This window comes from Polypterus senegalus, chromosome 17 (assembly GCF_016835505.1).
Source record: "Polypterus senegalus isolate Bchr_013 chromosome 17, ASM1683550v1, whole genome shotgun sequence".
Classification (NCBI taxonomy): Eukaryota; Metazoa; Chordata; class Cladistia; order Polypteriformes; family Polypteridae; genus Polypterus; species Polypterus senegalus.
Window position 1 is genome coordinate 98918204 of NC_053170.1, and position 16334 is coordinate 98934537.

The window sequence follows — 16334 nt, forward strand, 5'->3', positions numbered from 1 at the left end:
TTCTTAGTCTGATCCTTTTTTTTATATATATAAAATTGAAAACCGTTTATGTTCGTAGGTAAATTAAGTCCATGCGCCGATTATACTCCACGAAAATCAACGTCACTTTCTTGTAAAAGTCCTCTTTGTTTTAAAAGTCTCAATCTTCCATTTTGGCAGGCAGCTGGAACAGAAAAATAAAAATAAATGGACCGCTGCCGTGCACTTGACTTTCTGATATCGCGCTAACTTTAATTGGCGCCTCTGCTTAGAAGAACCGCAGCAACGAGCACACATGCGCCCCCTTCAGGGCGCCACGGTACTGTCTGCCTCACGTTGTGCCTTTTCACTGCGGTTTTATGTCCGATCATCAAGACTAAATATATCACAAACGTTCATTAAAGATATTAGCCAGCCGGTGGAAAGTCAGAGTGTGTAATAAACGTGTCTGCCACCCTTATATTGGCGACATACGGAGAGACCGCAACAGGCATTCATCAACCCAGTCCGAGGTGAGAGGACGCTCGTCCTGTATTTGAACAGGAAAAGCGCAAATTCAGCGATTTTTGACTATAAAAATGATCAAAACAATTGGAGTCATACAGAAAACAAATTTATAGCACTGACCAGTGGACACATTTATTAGTTTTTTCCTCCCCTGACCGCACGTCCCTGGATTTGACCACTTTCAGACTGGTGACAGTTTCCATGACAGTTTTTGAAAGTTGGATTGGGGACATGACGACTTATAAAAATCAGAATGAGACGCTGAAGTGTTAATTTTGAACTAAACCACGCAAAATGACACCGTTTAGTTGCCTCGAAAGCTTGCATATTATAATCTTTTTGTCATTTTGCTTGACTTTTCACTACAAACCACTCAAATTGATTTTCATCTACACAGGTAGTGGGGTTGTGCTTTTTGCACACCAATGCGTTATAGTCGGGTAAGGAAAACATTTTTTTTAAACAATGCCCCCATTTTATTTTGCACTATAAAATATTGCCTTTCATTATTGTACTGCTAAAACAGCACCTGTATATGTAGGAGGACACTTGAGATGGACAGCAATATTAGTGACAATTGTGACCACAGTGCTTCCCGCTCCCTGGTTCAGAATAAGTAGGCATATATTAAATGAATAAAATGTAACCATCTGAATTAAAACCTGCCAAATTTACTTTAAATCATAGTTTGCACATTCAGCTCTTTGAGTAATAGAATTTTTACAAATGAGAAATTCCTACCTTGGAACAGATGTGCTTTTAATCTTCAAAAATCCATAAAATTACAATAAATGGAGGATTACATTCTCATTCGGTTCTCTTCTCTTTAACATCACACAGAAATTCAATTACAGGATTATCCTGAATAGCTCTCTGATTTATCTAATACACTGTACAGTAAGAGCTGCAAAAACAGCTTAAATACTTTAAATACATAGCACTTTATAACTGGAATTTTACCATCGCTTTACCCTGTACTTGTGACCTGAATGTGTTTTGCAGGAAATGTGCTCAATAAAATCTTTACGTCATGAGTGGAGCAACATAAAACATTCACTTGGAAGTTAAGCCCATGATTGCTCACATGCGCTTTATGGAAAATGAACACCATGAACAGTCATTTCATTTTAAATACGGCTAGTTTTTGGTCTTCTGGTTTGAAATGTAATATTAAAATGCATGGATTTTAATATTGCATTTAAAGAAGAAGAAAATTAATATTTTTTTATGTTGAAGGATATAGCATAATCCTATCTGAAACCCTTCCGACCCCCTTTAAAATCATCCCGTCCTGGTGCACATACACCGTAGCAAATGCGTTGGTGTCTGGCGGGGTTTCGATTACACCTTCCATGGTTACGTGATGGATTCCTCTGTGGTCCATGTGGTAGCCTCCATCATGATCATGCCCGGCCATGAAGCACACAACACTCTTATGTGAGTGCAAAACTGAGAGCATCTCTTCGTAGTTCCAGGCTAAGCAGATGGGGTCTGTACTGTCTGGATGTACAGGAAGGTGGCCTGCAGAAAAGTCAACAGCAAAAAAAAAAAATGATTCAGATCAGTGGCGTGCGGAGGCTAGACGATGCCCCCCAAGGCGAGGTGCCCTCAAAGTGAATGGTAAAGAAGGCATATTAAATAAGGAATAAAACACTTTATTCAAATTAAATATTCATTTCCCCAAATTAGATCTCCACTCCGAAAACAATTGTACTACTTCATTTTTTTACATCCTCTGTGAGGATTTCTTTTTTTAATGCTGATTTAAAGCCAGGCTGGTCAGACGCTCTTGAGAGATGGAAGATCACAGATGAGCTTTTATTAATTTCAGTTTTGAAAATGATCTCTCACAACTTGCGATGGTAAGCAGTGATCTGTACGCAATGCACATGGGAAAGACAGCCCTTCCAAACTGTACTAACCACTGGAGTGCATCCTAAGGATCAGGGGGAACGGTATCCCCGAACCCCCTCCATTTTGTCATATAATTGCGGTCACATCATTATTATAGTAATTTGCAAAGGCTGAACATTCATTTTTAAACTCGCTTTTTTTTTCGTCGTCAATTGTGACTGAATGCAAATCCAGAAGAAACGAAACTCAGTTTCGAAGGTCTTGACGACGAACACAGACTACATATTTCTCCGAGTTGCCTTACTGGACTAGTTAGAAAAAGAACACGGGAGATGAAATAAGTGAGGTAAAGTCATTCTGAGAAAAACACTTCACTGCACCAAGGTTGGTCAAATGACCCTTTAAAGGCCAGGTTTATTCCAGCGGAGGTGCAGTGGTGATTTTAAATTGTTCCTAGTGTGTGCTTGGTGTGTGGGTGTGTGCGCGCCCTGCGGTAGGCTGGCGCCCTGCCCGGGGTTTGTTTCCTGCCTTGCGGCCTGTGTTGGCTGGGATTGGCCCCAGCAGACCGCGTGACCATGTAGTTGGGCTATAGCGGGTTGGATAATGGATGGACGGACTACTACGCAAGCTTTTTACTGTTTATACTTGCGTGCGCACTTTACGTAAATCTGGAAGATCCCACCAGGTGGCAGTGCGAGATATCATCACGGTGAGGACACGTTCGTCTTCGCTGTGTTGTGAGTTACCTGAGACATTCATTAAAGTGCGAAGACACCTTGCCGCAATATCTCTGAGAGGGATGTTTAATGATTAAATCCATCAATTCAAGGATGCGCCCATTCCAGCTAGCATCGGACGCCAGACAGAAACAATTTCTGAATGGGGCATCAGCTCATCGCAAGGTGAACACACAAGCGCGCACACACACGGAGTTAGGGCTCATTTATACTTCACGTGACACGACGCATGCTGCAGCGGACGCTCCTGCCACGCAAGCGTTGTAGTGTTTATACTTGCGCGCGTTCTTTACGTAAATCTGGAGGAATCCACCAGGTGGCAGTGCGAGATATTATCGCGGTGAGAACATGTTCGGCTTCCCTGTGTTGTGAATTGCCTAAAACACCTATTAAATTCCGATAACACCTTAAAGCAATATCTCTGAAAAGGATGTTTATTGATTAAATCCATAAATCCAGGGATGTATGTGTCCATTCCAGGAAGCATTGGGCACGAGTGAGAAACAGTCCCTTGACGAGGCCTCAGCTCATCGCAAGGTGAATACAAGCACACACATACACTCGCGTCATTTTAGCGGCACCAAATCCCCAAATCTGCATATCTTTGGAAGGAAACCGGAGCACAGTGTGGAATACCAGCAGGAAATGCCAGCAACGTAACTCCCTGCGAGACAGCAGTGCTATCGCTCCGCCACCGTGACACCCCCATGTGTGTAATTATTAACAGTATTCATTATTTAAACGAAATTATATAAAATGTAACATACACATTTTAATGCATTTCATCATGAAAGTGATATCAAGTATAAATCTAAAGATTCTAAATGTGCAGAGAGTTGGAATATCAGACATTTAATTTGTTTTGTTTGGCGATCTATTGCTGCTTTCCGCTGCTGAAGCAAAATGCCGACATACAGATGCATTCGTGGTGCTTTTATATTCAAGCGTCGCGTATTCCCGATCGTAATGACACGATACATTTTAAAAGTCTCACATACCATCTTTTGTGCCATCTATTTTTTATTGTTTTACTTTACCTGCTGTCAGGTCCAAGAAGCTCGTAGCGATTAAAAACTGGGATGACGTTTGCGACCGTCTGCTTTAATGATAAAGTCAACTACGAGGTTAAAGTGGACATTTCGAGATTAAAGCCAAAATTTCAATTTTAATCACAGAATACACCTTTTTATTTTTTCTTCTGCGGCTTCAGTACAGCCCTGTGCATTCTGTTGTGAAGGTGAAAAAAAAAGACGGCACAGAAGACGGTATGTGAGACCATTAAAATGTGTCGTGTCATTATGATGGGGAATATGCGACGCTTGAATATAAAAGCACCAGGAATGCATTTGTATGTCGGCATTTTGCTTCACCAGATCAAACCATTCATCAAACATCGAAGCGGGCACATCGATCCTCAAAGCAGTTTTCTGCCACATGTGGATCGTAAACAGAGACTCTGACGTCACATACCGACTTTTATCACACGGCTACCCCACGCCGACATTTTGCCGGTACTGAGACTCACTCACGCGTCTTGTTAATTTCAGAGGACGCGTCAAATGAACCACAGACACAGAATTACTAGACGCCGCATGATCAGCAGCATCGTACGTCAACGTCGCCGCCATATTGAGAGAGTCATGATGGGTAAAATGCAGCAATGTTCTTAGTCTCTGAGTGAACTGGACATGATGGATGAGATGACGAACAGATGTAGTTGTTTCAGTGCAGATTTTCTCCAGTGTTGGATCAAGTATTCTGCCATAAGACAGTATTATAATATCTGAGGAAGGGCCAAAAAGAAAGGAGGGCATTGCCTCTGGTGGGCACAGTGAGGCACTTGAACCTACAGGCTGCCTGGCTCAACTCTGTCCTCAGGATTAAGCCTCCTAATCTATCTGCGGTTACATTTTAAGAAAATATGCACACTAATAGTGTCGGGTACATTTGAGCTTTCATTTTTGACCTCCTTCAGTGACATTAACTCTGCACAATTTATTTGTAGTGCGCACCAAATTTTATATTTTGGGAGATACGTTGTCTAAGCTGTCTTTACTGTAAACAGTGCTAAGTAATATACATTTAATTATGTAATAAAAAGGGCTAAATACAGTTACAAACAGATCACAACAAAACAGACTTGTGAATTGATCCTATCTGTTACACCAGCAAGCAAAAAGTCCCGTAGCCTCCATGTAATCTGCATTCTGCAGTGCAATTGCAACACATCGGCCTCCGTTTGCTTCCGATTCTGTGTGTTGTGAAAAAGTTTGCCAACCTCGCACTCTTCAAGTCACGAGTTGATGTTGCAAAACTCTAGTAGTGAACGCGCCAGGAGGCTGTGATGTTTAAATTCTGCAGATCACCAGACACCGCGGTGTAGCTTTCTGTCCAGTTATCCAAATGAAGGTTACTGGCGTCGGCACGCGAGTAGAAAATCATTTGAAAAACGCAGTGGCTCCTGGCATTCATTCATGTTAAACCATATCACAGGCTTCTTCATGATTAGCACGCAGCTTATTCCTCTTTTTATGTCCTCTGTCATAATCTTAATCTTCTTCCTCTTCTAATTCAGTTTGAAATAAAATCCTACTAGGCAGGGTTAACACGCAAGTTAAAAGGTGGGTCACGAGTGCCAGTGTGTAAGGGGCTTTTTGTTCATCAGCAGTTGGAAGTGAATTTTCTTAAATAAATAGTGTCCAGTATTTGCCGCATATACTCGCGTATAAGTCGGGTTTTGAAACCTGAAAAATCAATCATAAAAATTAGACCCCGACTTATACGGCTGTTCAAAAATAAGACACTTAATAATTTTTTTTTTTTTAACATCTTCTTGCTTCCTTTTAGCATTTTGAGCTACATGATTGTATGCAAATGTGCTATATAAATAAATGTGGGCGGCACGGTGGTGCAGTGGGTAGCGCTGCTGCCTCGCGGTAAGGGTTCGCTTCCCAAGTCCTCCCTTCGTCGAGTTTGCATGTTCTCCCCGTGTCTGTGTGGGTTTCCTCCCACAGTCCAAAGACATGCCGGTCAGGTGCATTGGCGATCCTAAATTGTCCCTAGTGTGTGTGGGTGTGTGCCCTGCGGTAGGCTGGCACCCTGCCTGGGGTTTGTTTTCTGCCTTGTGCTCTGTGTTGGCAGACCCCCCCGTGACCCTGTGTTAGGATAGAGCGGGCTGGATAATGGATGGATAAATAAATGTTGCTGCTGTTGTTCCTCCAATCTCGCACCAGTTTCACAGACACATCGAATTTTGTTGCAGCGCGTAATTACCAATGACTTTTAATTTAAAGCCTGCTTCAAATTTTCTTCTGATCGAACGCTCCATCGTAGGAAAGGGATGCACTAGCGATAAAGGAGTATGAGGGGGTGAGATACAAAAAACACAAATCAGTGCAAATATCGCTTCGGAATAATTCAGGTAAAACCGCGTGGGCACGTAGGCACAACACATAGAGATAAAAGGCCGTGTGCTCCGCGGTTACTCTCTCAGGTGGGCATTGGCATATCATAATCTCTTGGACCAATAGTGGGAGTTTTCTGCATTCGACTTTTTTTTTTTTTGTTCTTTATCTCACCTTATACAATTTCTCTTATTAGGAATAGTTTTCGGAAACCCCTTGGGGTTGGAGCGCAGGGTCAGCCATTGTACAGCGCCCTTGGAGCAATTACAGGTTAAGGGCCTTGCTCAAGGGCCCAGCAGAGTAGGATCTCTTTTGGCAGTGACAGGGATTTGAACTGGCAACCTTCAGGATACCAGCGCAGATCCTTACCCTCTCAGCCACCACAAGTTATACGGTAAAATCAAGCCCCGACTTATATGTGGTAGAATTTAAATGCGAGTATATATGGTACTAGCAAAATACCCGCGCTTCCCAGCGGTGAAGTACTTCCTTCAAATTTGTATTAAGAAAAAAATTAAACCTTTTTAAACTGAGGGAAAATATGCCAATAATTATTTGTTAAGGATCTCTTTGTATACCACATTGTGAGTTCGGCCCTCTGGTTGTAATCTGACCAAGCTGTGCGCTGAGCTTACTCTTGAGCATGCAACGTACAGTCGGCCATGTGAACAGTAATCTTGTCTCAAATCTCACAGCTTGGATTGCTGCTGTCATAATCGGTTTGAGTTTCATGGTTTGTTTCAATGACGACAGTATTTGTAGGACTTGTTGTGTTGAAGTGACATTCAGCGTCTGTCAAGCGTTGTAAGCACACAACCAGTTTCATTGATAACTTCACATCCAGCTTTTGAGAGTTTAAACATTCATAAACATCAAAGTGTCCACTACTGAAATCGTCACCTGTGAATCTAAGATGTTTAAGAGGCATTGGTGGTTGTCGAAAGGTGTCAAATATTTGTCCATTTCAGTACACTTGAAAGTGACAACCGAACAATTCAGCGGCAGCCATCAACTCACATGCAGATCCAAAGGTGAAGGACTTAAGCATTTGACTCTTCTAGTGCTCCTGTGTAGTCTAATTATCTCCTGTACCGTCATCAGTCCACACCTTGAACCTGTCCCAGTCATTCAATACATAAGACACAATGGATATCAAGAGTGAGCCTGATATGGCCGTGCAATATGTAACACAGAGAATGGAAAAGGCAGGTGCCATCTCCGGCATGGAAACCACTCGGTAAGTGACAGTTCTTTGATCGATGGTGATCACCTCGATAGACATGTTAATGGGGGTACGGTTGGAACGATAAAGGAAATGGGTACCTGAACAATGTAAAGTAAGTCTAAAATACCTACACAATAACTATAATTGTAATAAACGAACAATAAAACAGCAGAGAAGCCGTGGATTAAATAAAAAGGCTGTAGTTATCAGCAGGGAGATGTGAATCCCGTGGCAAAGCAAGGAAGGGAATGTAGAGAATGGAGCGACAGACGGCCTTATATAGGCAGGCAGCCAACAACGTGGGAGGCATTGGGATGGGGGACCCAACGCCTCACATGGTGACCGAGCTGCAGGCTATGGACGTATATATGTACGTAAGTAGGATTCAGTTAGCGTTGGGAACCCGCGTACCAAATTTCTTGAAGATGGGCCCATAAGTAACAAAGACCGTTGAAAAGTTCAATATGGCGGCCGACAGTGGCATCATACCACTAAAATAAGTAAGTACATCGGTTTTGGTTAGTGCCGGGAAGCCACCTACCAAATTTCGTGAAGATGGGGCCATGAATAAGAAAGTTCAACATGGCGGACGTTATCGACCGTTATGACCATTACCTGTAGAATTCCGAAATGAAACCTAAACTTTTGCAAGTAAGCTGTAAGGAATGAGCCTGACAAATTTCAGCCTTCTACCTACACGGGAAGTTGGAGAATTAGTGAGTAAGTGAGTGAGTCAGTGAGGGCTTTGCCTTTTATTAGTATAGATTTATCATGCACTATTTGGTTTAATTAAATACTTGCAAGGAAAGTGAAGAGGAAAAAAGCAAAGACTGGGAATTACTTATCTGTTTTAAACTTTAAATCATTTGGATGGTATCCTTAGAAAGGGGAAGAAAATCGAGGATATGAGAATGAGCGGACATGGCAGAGTTAAGGCAATGACAAGCCATGAAATTAAAATTATCGGCAAGGCTTGTTTTCTAAAGAAGCAACTGGGTTGGAACAAAAACCTGCAGCCAATGCGGCCCTCCAGGACTGACTTTGCCCAACCCTGGGCTAATACATTATGAATCGTTGAAATAGCTGACGAGAAAAAATTGTGGTCTGTCTTGTTTTATAAGCCGACAGAAAAAGGCAGCACGACACTGACAAACAGTCTGCAGGGTTAGAGTTATGACAAAAGAGTAGGAGCCGAGTCTTTACAGCCAACAAAGAGTAAGAGGTGGCATATGAAATGTGTTCAAAACTGAGCAGCAAAGTGGTAAGTAGGGTTGGTGCCAGCTGTTACTTTGAAAAGCGTTCTTCATCGAGAATACAGGGGCACACGTGGAAGCCAGCTACGAGTAACGTTCAAATTAATAATGCTAGGCAGCGTTTACCCATTGAGAGAACAACAGATAAATGGATGACGTTAACAAGCTGCCGTGAGTAGTCTTTGACATGTTGTAAAGCACTTTGAGCTAATTTGTTTGTATGAAAAGGTGCGATTGAAATAAATCACACTGTAATCTTCATATTTGTAGTGTAAAAGAATCTGGAGAATAGAGACTGATGTGCTAAATTAAATTAAATGGCCTGCTACCAGAGCTATCCTTGGGTTGTAAATATCCATTACGAGCGGACATTCATTGCCACACGTACAGATGCCAAATCGTAATAAATGATGAGGAACACTACATTAGGGAGCCGTGAAAAAGCAAAAGCAAACCCGTTTCATTTAAGGACATCACACACACAGGAATACTTCACTGTTTAATGGGGAGGCGGACACCTGACTGTTCTACTTCCAGCTATGCTGTACAAAGAAATAAGAAAATCTTTACAAATGAAGACTGTTCTATCTGCCAGGCTTGTTTAGTGGAACAGGAATATTTCATTCTAATAGCACTGGATTGGCCAGACATGCTGTGTTAACCAAAAGTCTTTATATAAAAAAAATAAAAAAAAAATCTTGGAAGGAGACGCGACTTTCTCAGAGAGACACTTGCGCGTCACGTGAGACGAGTCTTTGTGCCAAGAGATGTACCGACCCCCGGGGCCGGAAATAAAAGAGTTTGAATGTCGTAAAAAAAAAAAAAAAATTCAAAAACGTTGGCGCGGTACACATATAGAGCAGGTTAGAGATTATGGAAGTACGAAAATTCGAAAGTCTCAAAAAAAGGATGGTAAAGATCGCATTATTGCAAACAAATGAAAATTATTACTCGGCGAAATAACGGAAGAGCGAAAAGAGATTGAATATATTGTTCAGATTTAAACTAAGTCAGAGACTTGTAGATCATCTAATTTGTGTTGCCATCAGGGAAGTTGTGTTTCTTCCAAATTAAGAGGCCTATCCGCGAGAATGAAACGTTTTGCGTGCGGCAGAGACGTGAAGTTGCTGGCACGGGCAAAGCCCCCTATTATTCATATATATTTTACACTTACTAATTATTGTGACTTTCTCAAGGTTTTTGTCAGCATATGTAAGTATTTTGTCCAACCAGGAAAGCTGTTCTTTGCTGAATCCTCCATTAAACTGAACAAAGCGCTGTTCTGTCCCGCACTGTCCCTCTACAAAAGACAGAAAATAAATCACAAAATGGAGCAAACTCATCAAATACGGCTGAAGAGCAGTAAACAGGCATAGCAAATCCCCAGCGAGTACACTATAAGACAATATGAATATGCAATTTTTAACTACTGTACTGTACAGCAGGAGCGGACTGGGTCTCAAAACCGGCCCGGATATATTTCAATGAGTGAGGTGACGAGGTCGACCCACTCGGCTCGTTATTCAGTGTAATTTACTTAAAATCTGCGACGAGTACGCAACTCACTATTCGCCATGAGCCTATGATATGAACTCTGTCTAAACTGTTGTTTACACACAACTTAAAATTTGACGACATACTTAGAAATAAAATTTAATGAAAAACAAAAATGTAGTAACACGGCCTACACGTTATTAGAGTGCATGTCAAATGTCATGTCCAAGTGCCAGCACCCTAGTAGGCTAATAGCTGCTCATTTACAATGGAATGAATGATAACCAAATTTATAATGAAAACCTCACATGGTTGAAATATTCCATTAACTTAACGATAAACTAGAAATGTTCCGTCCCAATATTAAAATTTCCTACCCCATGCTTTATAACTTTATTTCATCATACTAATAATCGCAGCTGAAAACCACTAATTATCGCTCACACCGATGACCAGAGAACAATAAAATGCATAATACATAATCTAAACTAATTATTAGTACCGAAGAATTGAAATACTAGATATGAGATAAACAAAAGTTGCAATAATGTATATGCTAACCGAAATGTAGCGGTATGGAAACGGAAATCAGCAAAAGGCAGTTTTGACCAAATTTTCCGCTACAACGTTGTGTACTGACAACTAAAAGAACTTGATGACGTAATACAGTATATTATATAGGACTATGTAATTTGCAGTACCAGACAGATAATGTTTATTCGTTTAGAAAATTAATTTTAATGTCAAACAGTAACCAGTACATAAAATGTTTTCATGAAATGGATGGCCCATGACCAGACCAGAGTTTGTGGCCCACCGGGCAATGCCCAAATGCCCTAATAGCCAGTCCGCCCCTGCTGTACACTGGCAATAACAAATGAAGGCACAAATCACAAGTGTGTATGCAATGCAATACCTGGAGGGCAATTAAGATTTTGATTCTTGTTCTTATCCTGCAAAATTTTAAGTGACTGATTATATTTCTTGCTCGGTGCTTTTCTTCCTAAAACACTTAAATCATAGGCGTCTAGCAGCACAAACCGGAAGCTTGGAGCGGGACTGAAATGGTAGGAGTAGATGGCGGCTTCAGCGGCGTGGTCTTCAGTGTTTAGTGAAATGTCATCTAATGCACTTTCCAGAGCTTTGCTATTAAGTATGGAGCTCATTAAATATTCTCTTGTAAAATTATAAAACTCATGGTTGCCCCAGACATGATGAATTTTTGTTTTGCACCTCTGGAATTCCTTCATCACAATCTCCAGCGCCTTCGCCGAGAAATTGTGTTTCTTATTCAAACCGTCGATTAGATCTCCCAGCTGCACTATAAAATGGGGAGCAATTCCATTCCAGCGCTCTACTGCGTCATGCAGTAACGTCACGCTGTTCCGATAATAGCGCCTCCTAGTCTTCAGATAATTACACCCGTTTTCAACGTTGGCATACTGAACATCAGCAATCACGCCGAACACAAAGAGGGGCTGGGCGCCATCAAACATTTTAGCTTGTCCTGAATGCTGTCCTTCCAGCTGCAGCATAGCACCTGAAATGCAAAAAACATATAAAAAAAAAAAAAAAGTCAATCGTAAATAATTGCGAAGATTTGCAGTAACGGTCCACATGTATTTTAATTATCTGTCTGTCTAATAGTAGTGGAAGTCACTAAATCTGCCTAAGGACCCCCGTGTTCATTTCTCACTCCAGACTCTGTCTGATATACTTTGTTTATCCCCAAGAGGCAATTGTCTTTTTGTATGACCTTTGGGGGTCACTGTGCAGGGTCAGTCATTGTACAGATACGGAACAATTTTCAGGTTAAGGGCCTTGCTTAAGGGAGTTTGCACGTCATCTGTGTCCGTGTGGCTTTCCTGTCCCCTCCATCTTATCTTTTATATATAAACTGCTCAAAAAAATTAAAGGACCACTTTGAAAACACATCAGATCTCAATGGGAAAAAGAAATCCTCCTGGATATCTATACTGATATAGACTGGGTAATGTGTTAGGAACGAAAGGATGCCACATCGTTTGATGGAAATGAAAATGATCAACCTACAGAGCCCTGAATTCAAAGACGCCCCAAAAATCAGAGTGAAAAAATGATGTGGCAGGCTAGTCCATTTTGCCCAAATTTAATTGCAGCAACTCAAAATTGTACGCAGTACTTTGTATGGCCCCTGTGTTCTTGTATACATGCCTGACAACATCGGTCCATGCTTCTAATGAGATGACAGATGGTGTTGTGGGGGATCTCCTCCCAGATCTGGACCAGGGCATCACTGAGCTCCTGGACAGTCTGAGGTGCAACCTGGTGGCATTGGATGGACCAAAACATAATGTCCCAGAGGTGTTCTATTGGATTTAGGTCAGGAAAGTGTGGTGGCCAGTCAATGGTATCAATTCCTTCATCCTCCAGGAACTGCCTGCATACTCTCACCACATGAGGCCAGGAATTGTCATGCACCAGGAGCCACTGTACCAGCATAGGGTCTGACAATGGGTCCAAGGATTTCATCCTGATACCTAATGGCAGCCAAGGTGCCTTTGTCAAGCCTGTAGCGGTCTGTGTGACCCTCCATGGATATGCCTCCCCAGACAATCATTAACCCACCACCAAACTGCTCATGCTGAATGATGTTACAGGCAGCATAATGTTCTCCATGGCTTCTCCAGACCCTTTCACTTCTGTCACGTGCTCAGGGTGAACCTGCTCTCATCTGTAAAAAGCACAGGGCACCAGTGGTGCATCTGCCAATTCTGGTATTCTATGGCGAATGCCAATCGAGCTGCATGCTGCTGGGCAGTGAGCTCAGGGCCCATTAGAGGACATGGGGCCCTTGGGTCACCCTCATGAAGTCTTTCTGGTTGTTTGGTCAGAGACATTCACACCAGTGGCCTGCTGGAGGTCATTTTGTAGGGCTCTGGCAGTGCTCATCCTGTTCCTCCTTGCCCAAAGGAGCAGATACTGGTCCTGCTGATGGGTTATGGACCTTCTATGGCCCTCTCCAGCTCTCCTAGAGTAACTGCTTGTCTCCTAGAATCTCTCCATGCCCTTGAGACTGTGCAGGAGACACAGCAAACCTTCTGGCAATGACACGTATTGATGTGCCATCCTGGAGAAGTTGGACTACCTGTGCAACCTCTGTAGGGTCCAGGTATCGCCTCATGCTACCAGTAGTGACACTGACTGTAGCCAAATGCAAAACTAGTGAAGAAACAGTCAGAAAAGATGAGGAGGGAAAAATGTCAGTGGCCTCCACCTGTTAAACCATTCCTGTTTTGGGGTCATCTCATTGTTGCCCCTCTAGTGCATCTGTTGTTAATTTCATTAACACCACAGCAGCTGAAACTGATTAACAACCCCTCTGCTACTTAACTGACCAGATTAACATCCCATAAGTTTCATTGACTTTATGCTATACTCTGATTAAAAAGTGTTCCTTTAATTCTTTTGAGCAGTATATATATATATATATATATATATATATATATATAGTTGACTCTTGTACTGCACTGAATCTGTTCTCCACATTTTAGTGCATTCATTTGTGACGAGATCTTAATTGGTTTTCTTGAATAAGCTGTCAATTAACAAGAAGTTACAAATAAAGAAGATCTAACCAGCTAATTGGGTCTCACTTGCTTTTGTTAATATATACTATGAAGAAGCTTTTTTTAATTGGTATTTACAATAAGAAGTACTAATTATCTGAGCAAAGTGAAATATAAACTGACAGAAAGTCCTGATGTGGCACAGCAATTGTAGCAAGAAAGCAGGTCATTAAATAATTGATACAATTCACCCATTTTTTTAAAACCTATTTAATTCAGTTTTGGTTCACGGGGGCGGAGGTCCTGTCCTGGATCGGATGACAGTCCACAGCGTGTCACACTCCCAAGTGACCAGAGTTGGTATGTAATGGCATGCACATCTTTGGAGGGCATGCCACTTGGGTAACATGGCAGATTCATACAAGTCCTGGGAGATGAGAAGCAGTCCTAACAGTGGTTCAGATTCGCACAAGGTCCACACTCCGATCCAAATACCACCATACTTTATGGCCATTTCATCACAACTTAGCCTGTGCTCACCGTGCCTCGGGGTGCTAGGACGTTATTGGAAGACAAAAGTGTTTAGGTGGTAGTGCTGTTATCGACTAATTTGCAGAAATTCGGAGAAGATGGAGCGCTACAGGCACTTGCCCTCAGGTCTGAAATACAATCTCATACAGGCGTTTAGACAAACAACTCGGGCCATCCAAAAATCTCACTCGTCCATATTCTCTGTCTACAAATTGTAATCGGCGAGGTTGCGGTCAGTCGTCTAGTTTTAATGTCAATCGGCCACTTGATCGATTACTCCTGTTTGTGATCTCACGATTGCCTTCCTCGATTTTCCACCGAATCCAGTGCTATAGCACATTACACACTTCACTGACCACTGAATTACACGGCGCTTTACATGGAAGACAAATCATTAAACCGATCTCCATTCTTCTAACACAACAACGCAGTCCAGTGTCACTGGGGGCCGAAATCGCCCACCCACATTCACTCCTGTCGCGTTAAAAAGGACTTTAGTTGCCAGTAAAACCTAAACAGGCATTTCCTGTCCCGTCCCGTCCAAATACAGATCAACGCTTATAGAAGATGCCTTCCGATCACACTACGTGTCCTCCGTCCCCCAAACCGAATTAACGACCAACACCAGCAAAGCCGACAAACGCAATTCTTCAACAGGTGACACATACCAATACCAAAACCAAACCGACAGAAGCAACCTTCGTTGTGTAGAAGTCCTTGGCAGGCTTTCTTTCATATTATGACACTGAAGATAAGATTTCATTTCACTATTTTCGCTTACCAGTAATTGCACATTTGAGAAGCCGGCATTCGCGTAGTACGTTAATGATGGAAAACAAACGAAGAGACAGCTTCTTCCTTTAAGAAATCAAAGGTGGAGGAAACATTTACAGTATCGTTGCGACCACCGTGTTCTCATTCTTGCTAGTAAGCTTACACTGAAGAAGTCAGACATATATCGCCTTGGCATTAATGTGAAAGGCCACCAAAACATGAAGAAGACGCGAAGCTGCAGCGATAGGTTTGCACTCCGGAAGTGTTCACTCTTGACTTCCCTGCCGTCCTATGCTGACTGCAACGGACTGTCTCTAACACTGCCCGGATAACCCTGGTGTAACCGCGCGTGACGTCACATGCCGGGGTGGAGCCTGTTTTTGGAGACGGGTATTGCTGTAGACTGGAGACATTATAAGTAGATGTGGAGGCGGGATAACTGTCAATCAAATTCGAGTTCACCAAATCATATTGTGCCAATTCAGAACTTCGACGAATAAGGTTGTTGTTACTGTATGGCAGTCAAAAAAATTCACGTGTCCAATCATCAACGTTTGAAGTTGTCTATCAGGTGTAACTTCAACCAGTTACTCCAATCTGCAGCAATATCTAGCTGTATTTTTGCGCTGACTGCAGTGGCTCTTTAACGCACTACTGTGGGAGAAATCAATGGAGTGTCCCTCAGGCTGCTCACCTCTTTGGCACTGTCGGGGCTATCGGTCAATATTCGCATGGCGCTTTTCACAAAAAAGAGCCCAAGACTCTAACTAGAAACAAAGTACTGGACTTTGGGGGAAAAAATCAATTTGCAATTTATATTGCCTTTCATAGTCAGTACCTTATTAAGGCGCTGTGTAGCTACACCAGGGGCTTTAATCCCTGATCTTTCAGTCCGAGATATTCCCAATCAATAGCGACAAGCTCCTGATCTTTTTGCCCATCATATACAATGTTTTTGTGATATTTGATTCTGTAGCGGTGGTCATAGCCCTATAAAACTGCATCCAAAAGGTGAAAAATGGCAAATA

General features: G+C 42.2%; 1 protein-coding gene across 1 annotated transcript; it reads right to left on the minus strand.

The window, feature by feature from the left end:
* Window positions 1-1012: 1012 nt before the first annotated feature.
* On the minus strand, window positions 1013-15613 carry adprm (ADP-ribose/CDP-alcohol diphosphatase, manganese-dependent). The gene is made up of 4 exons (XM_039740334.1): window positions 15314-15613; window positions 11370-11993; window positions 10134-10259; window positions 1013-2007 (listed from the first exon to the last, which is right to left on the minus strand). The coding sequence occupies exons 2-4, from the start codon at window positions 11986-11988 to the stop codon at window positions 1712-1714; spliced, it is 1041 nt and encodes a 346-aa protein (XP_039596268.1). The 5' UTR covers window positions 11989-11993; window positions 15314-15613; the 3' UTR covers window positions 1013-1711.
* Between the last annotated feature and the right edge of the window lie 721 nt (window positions 15614-16334).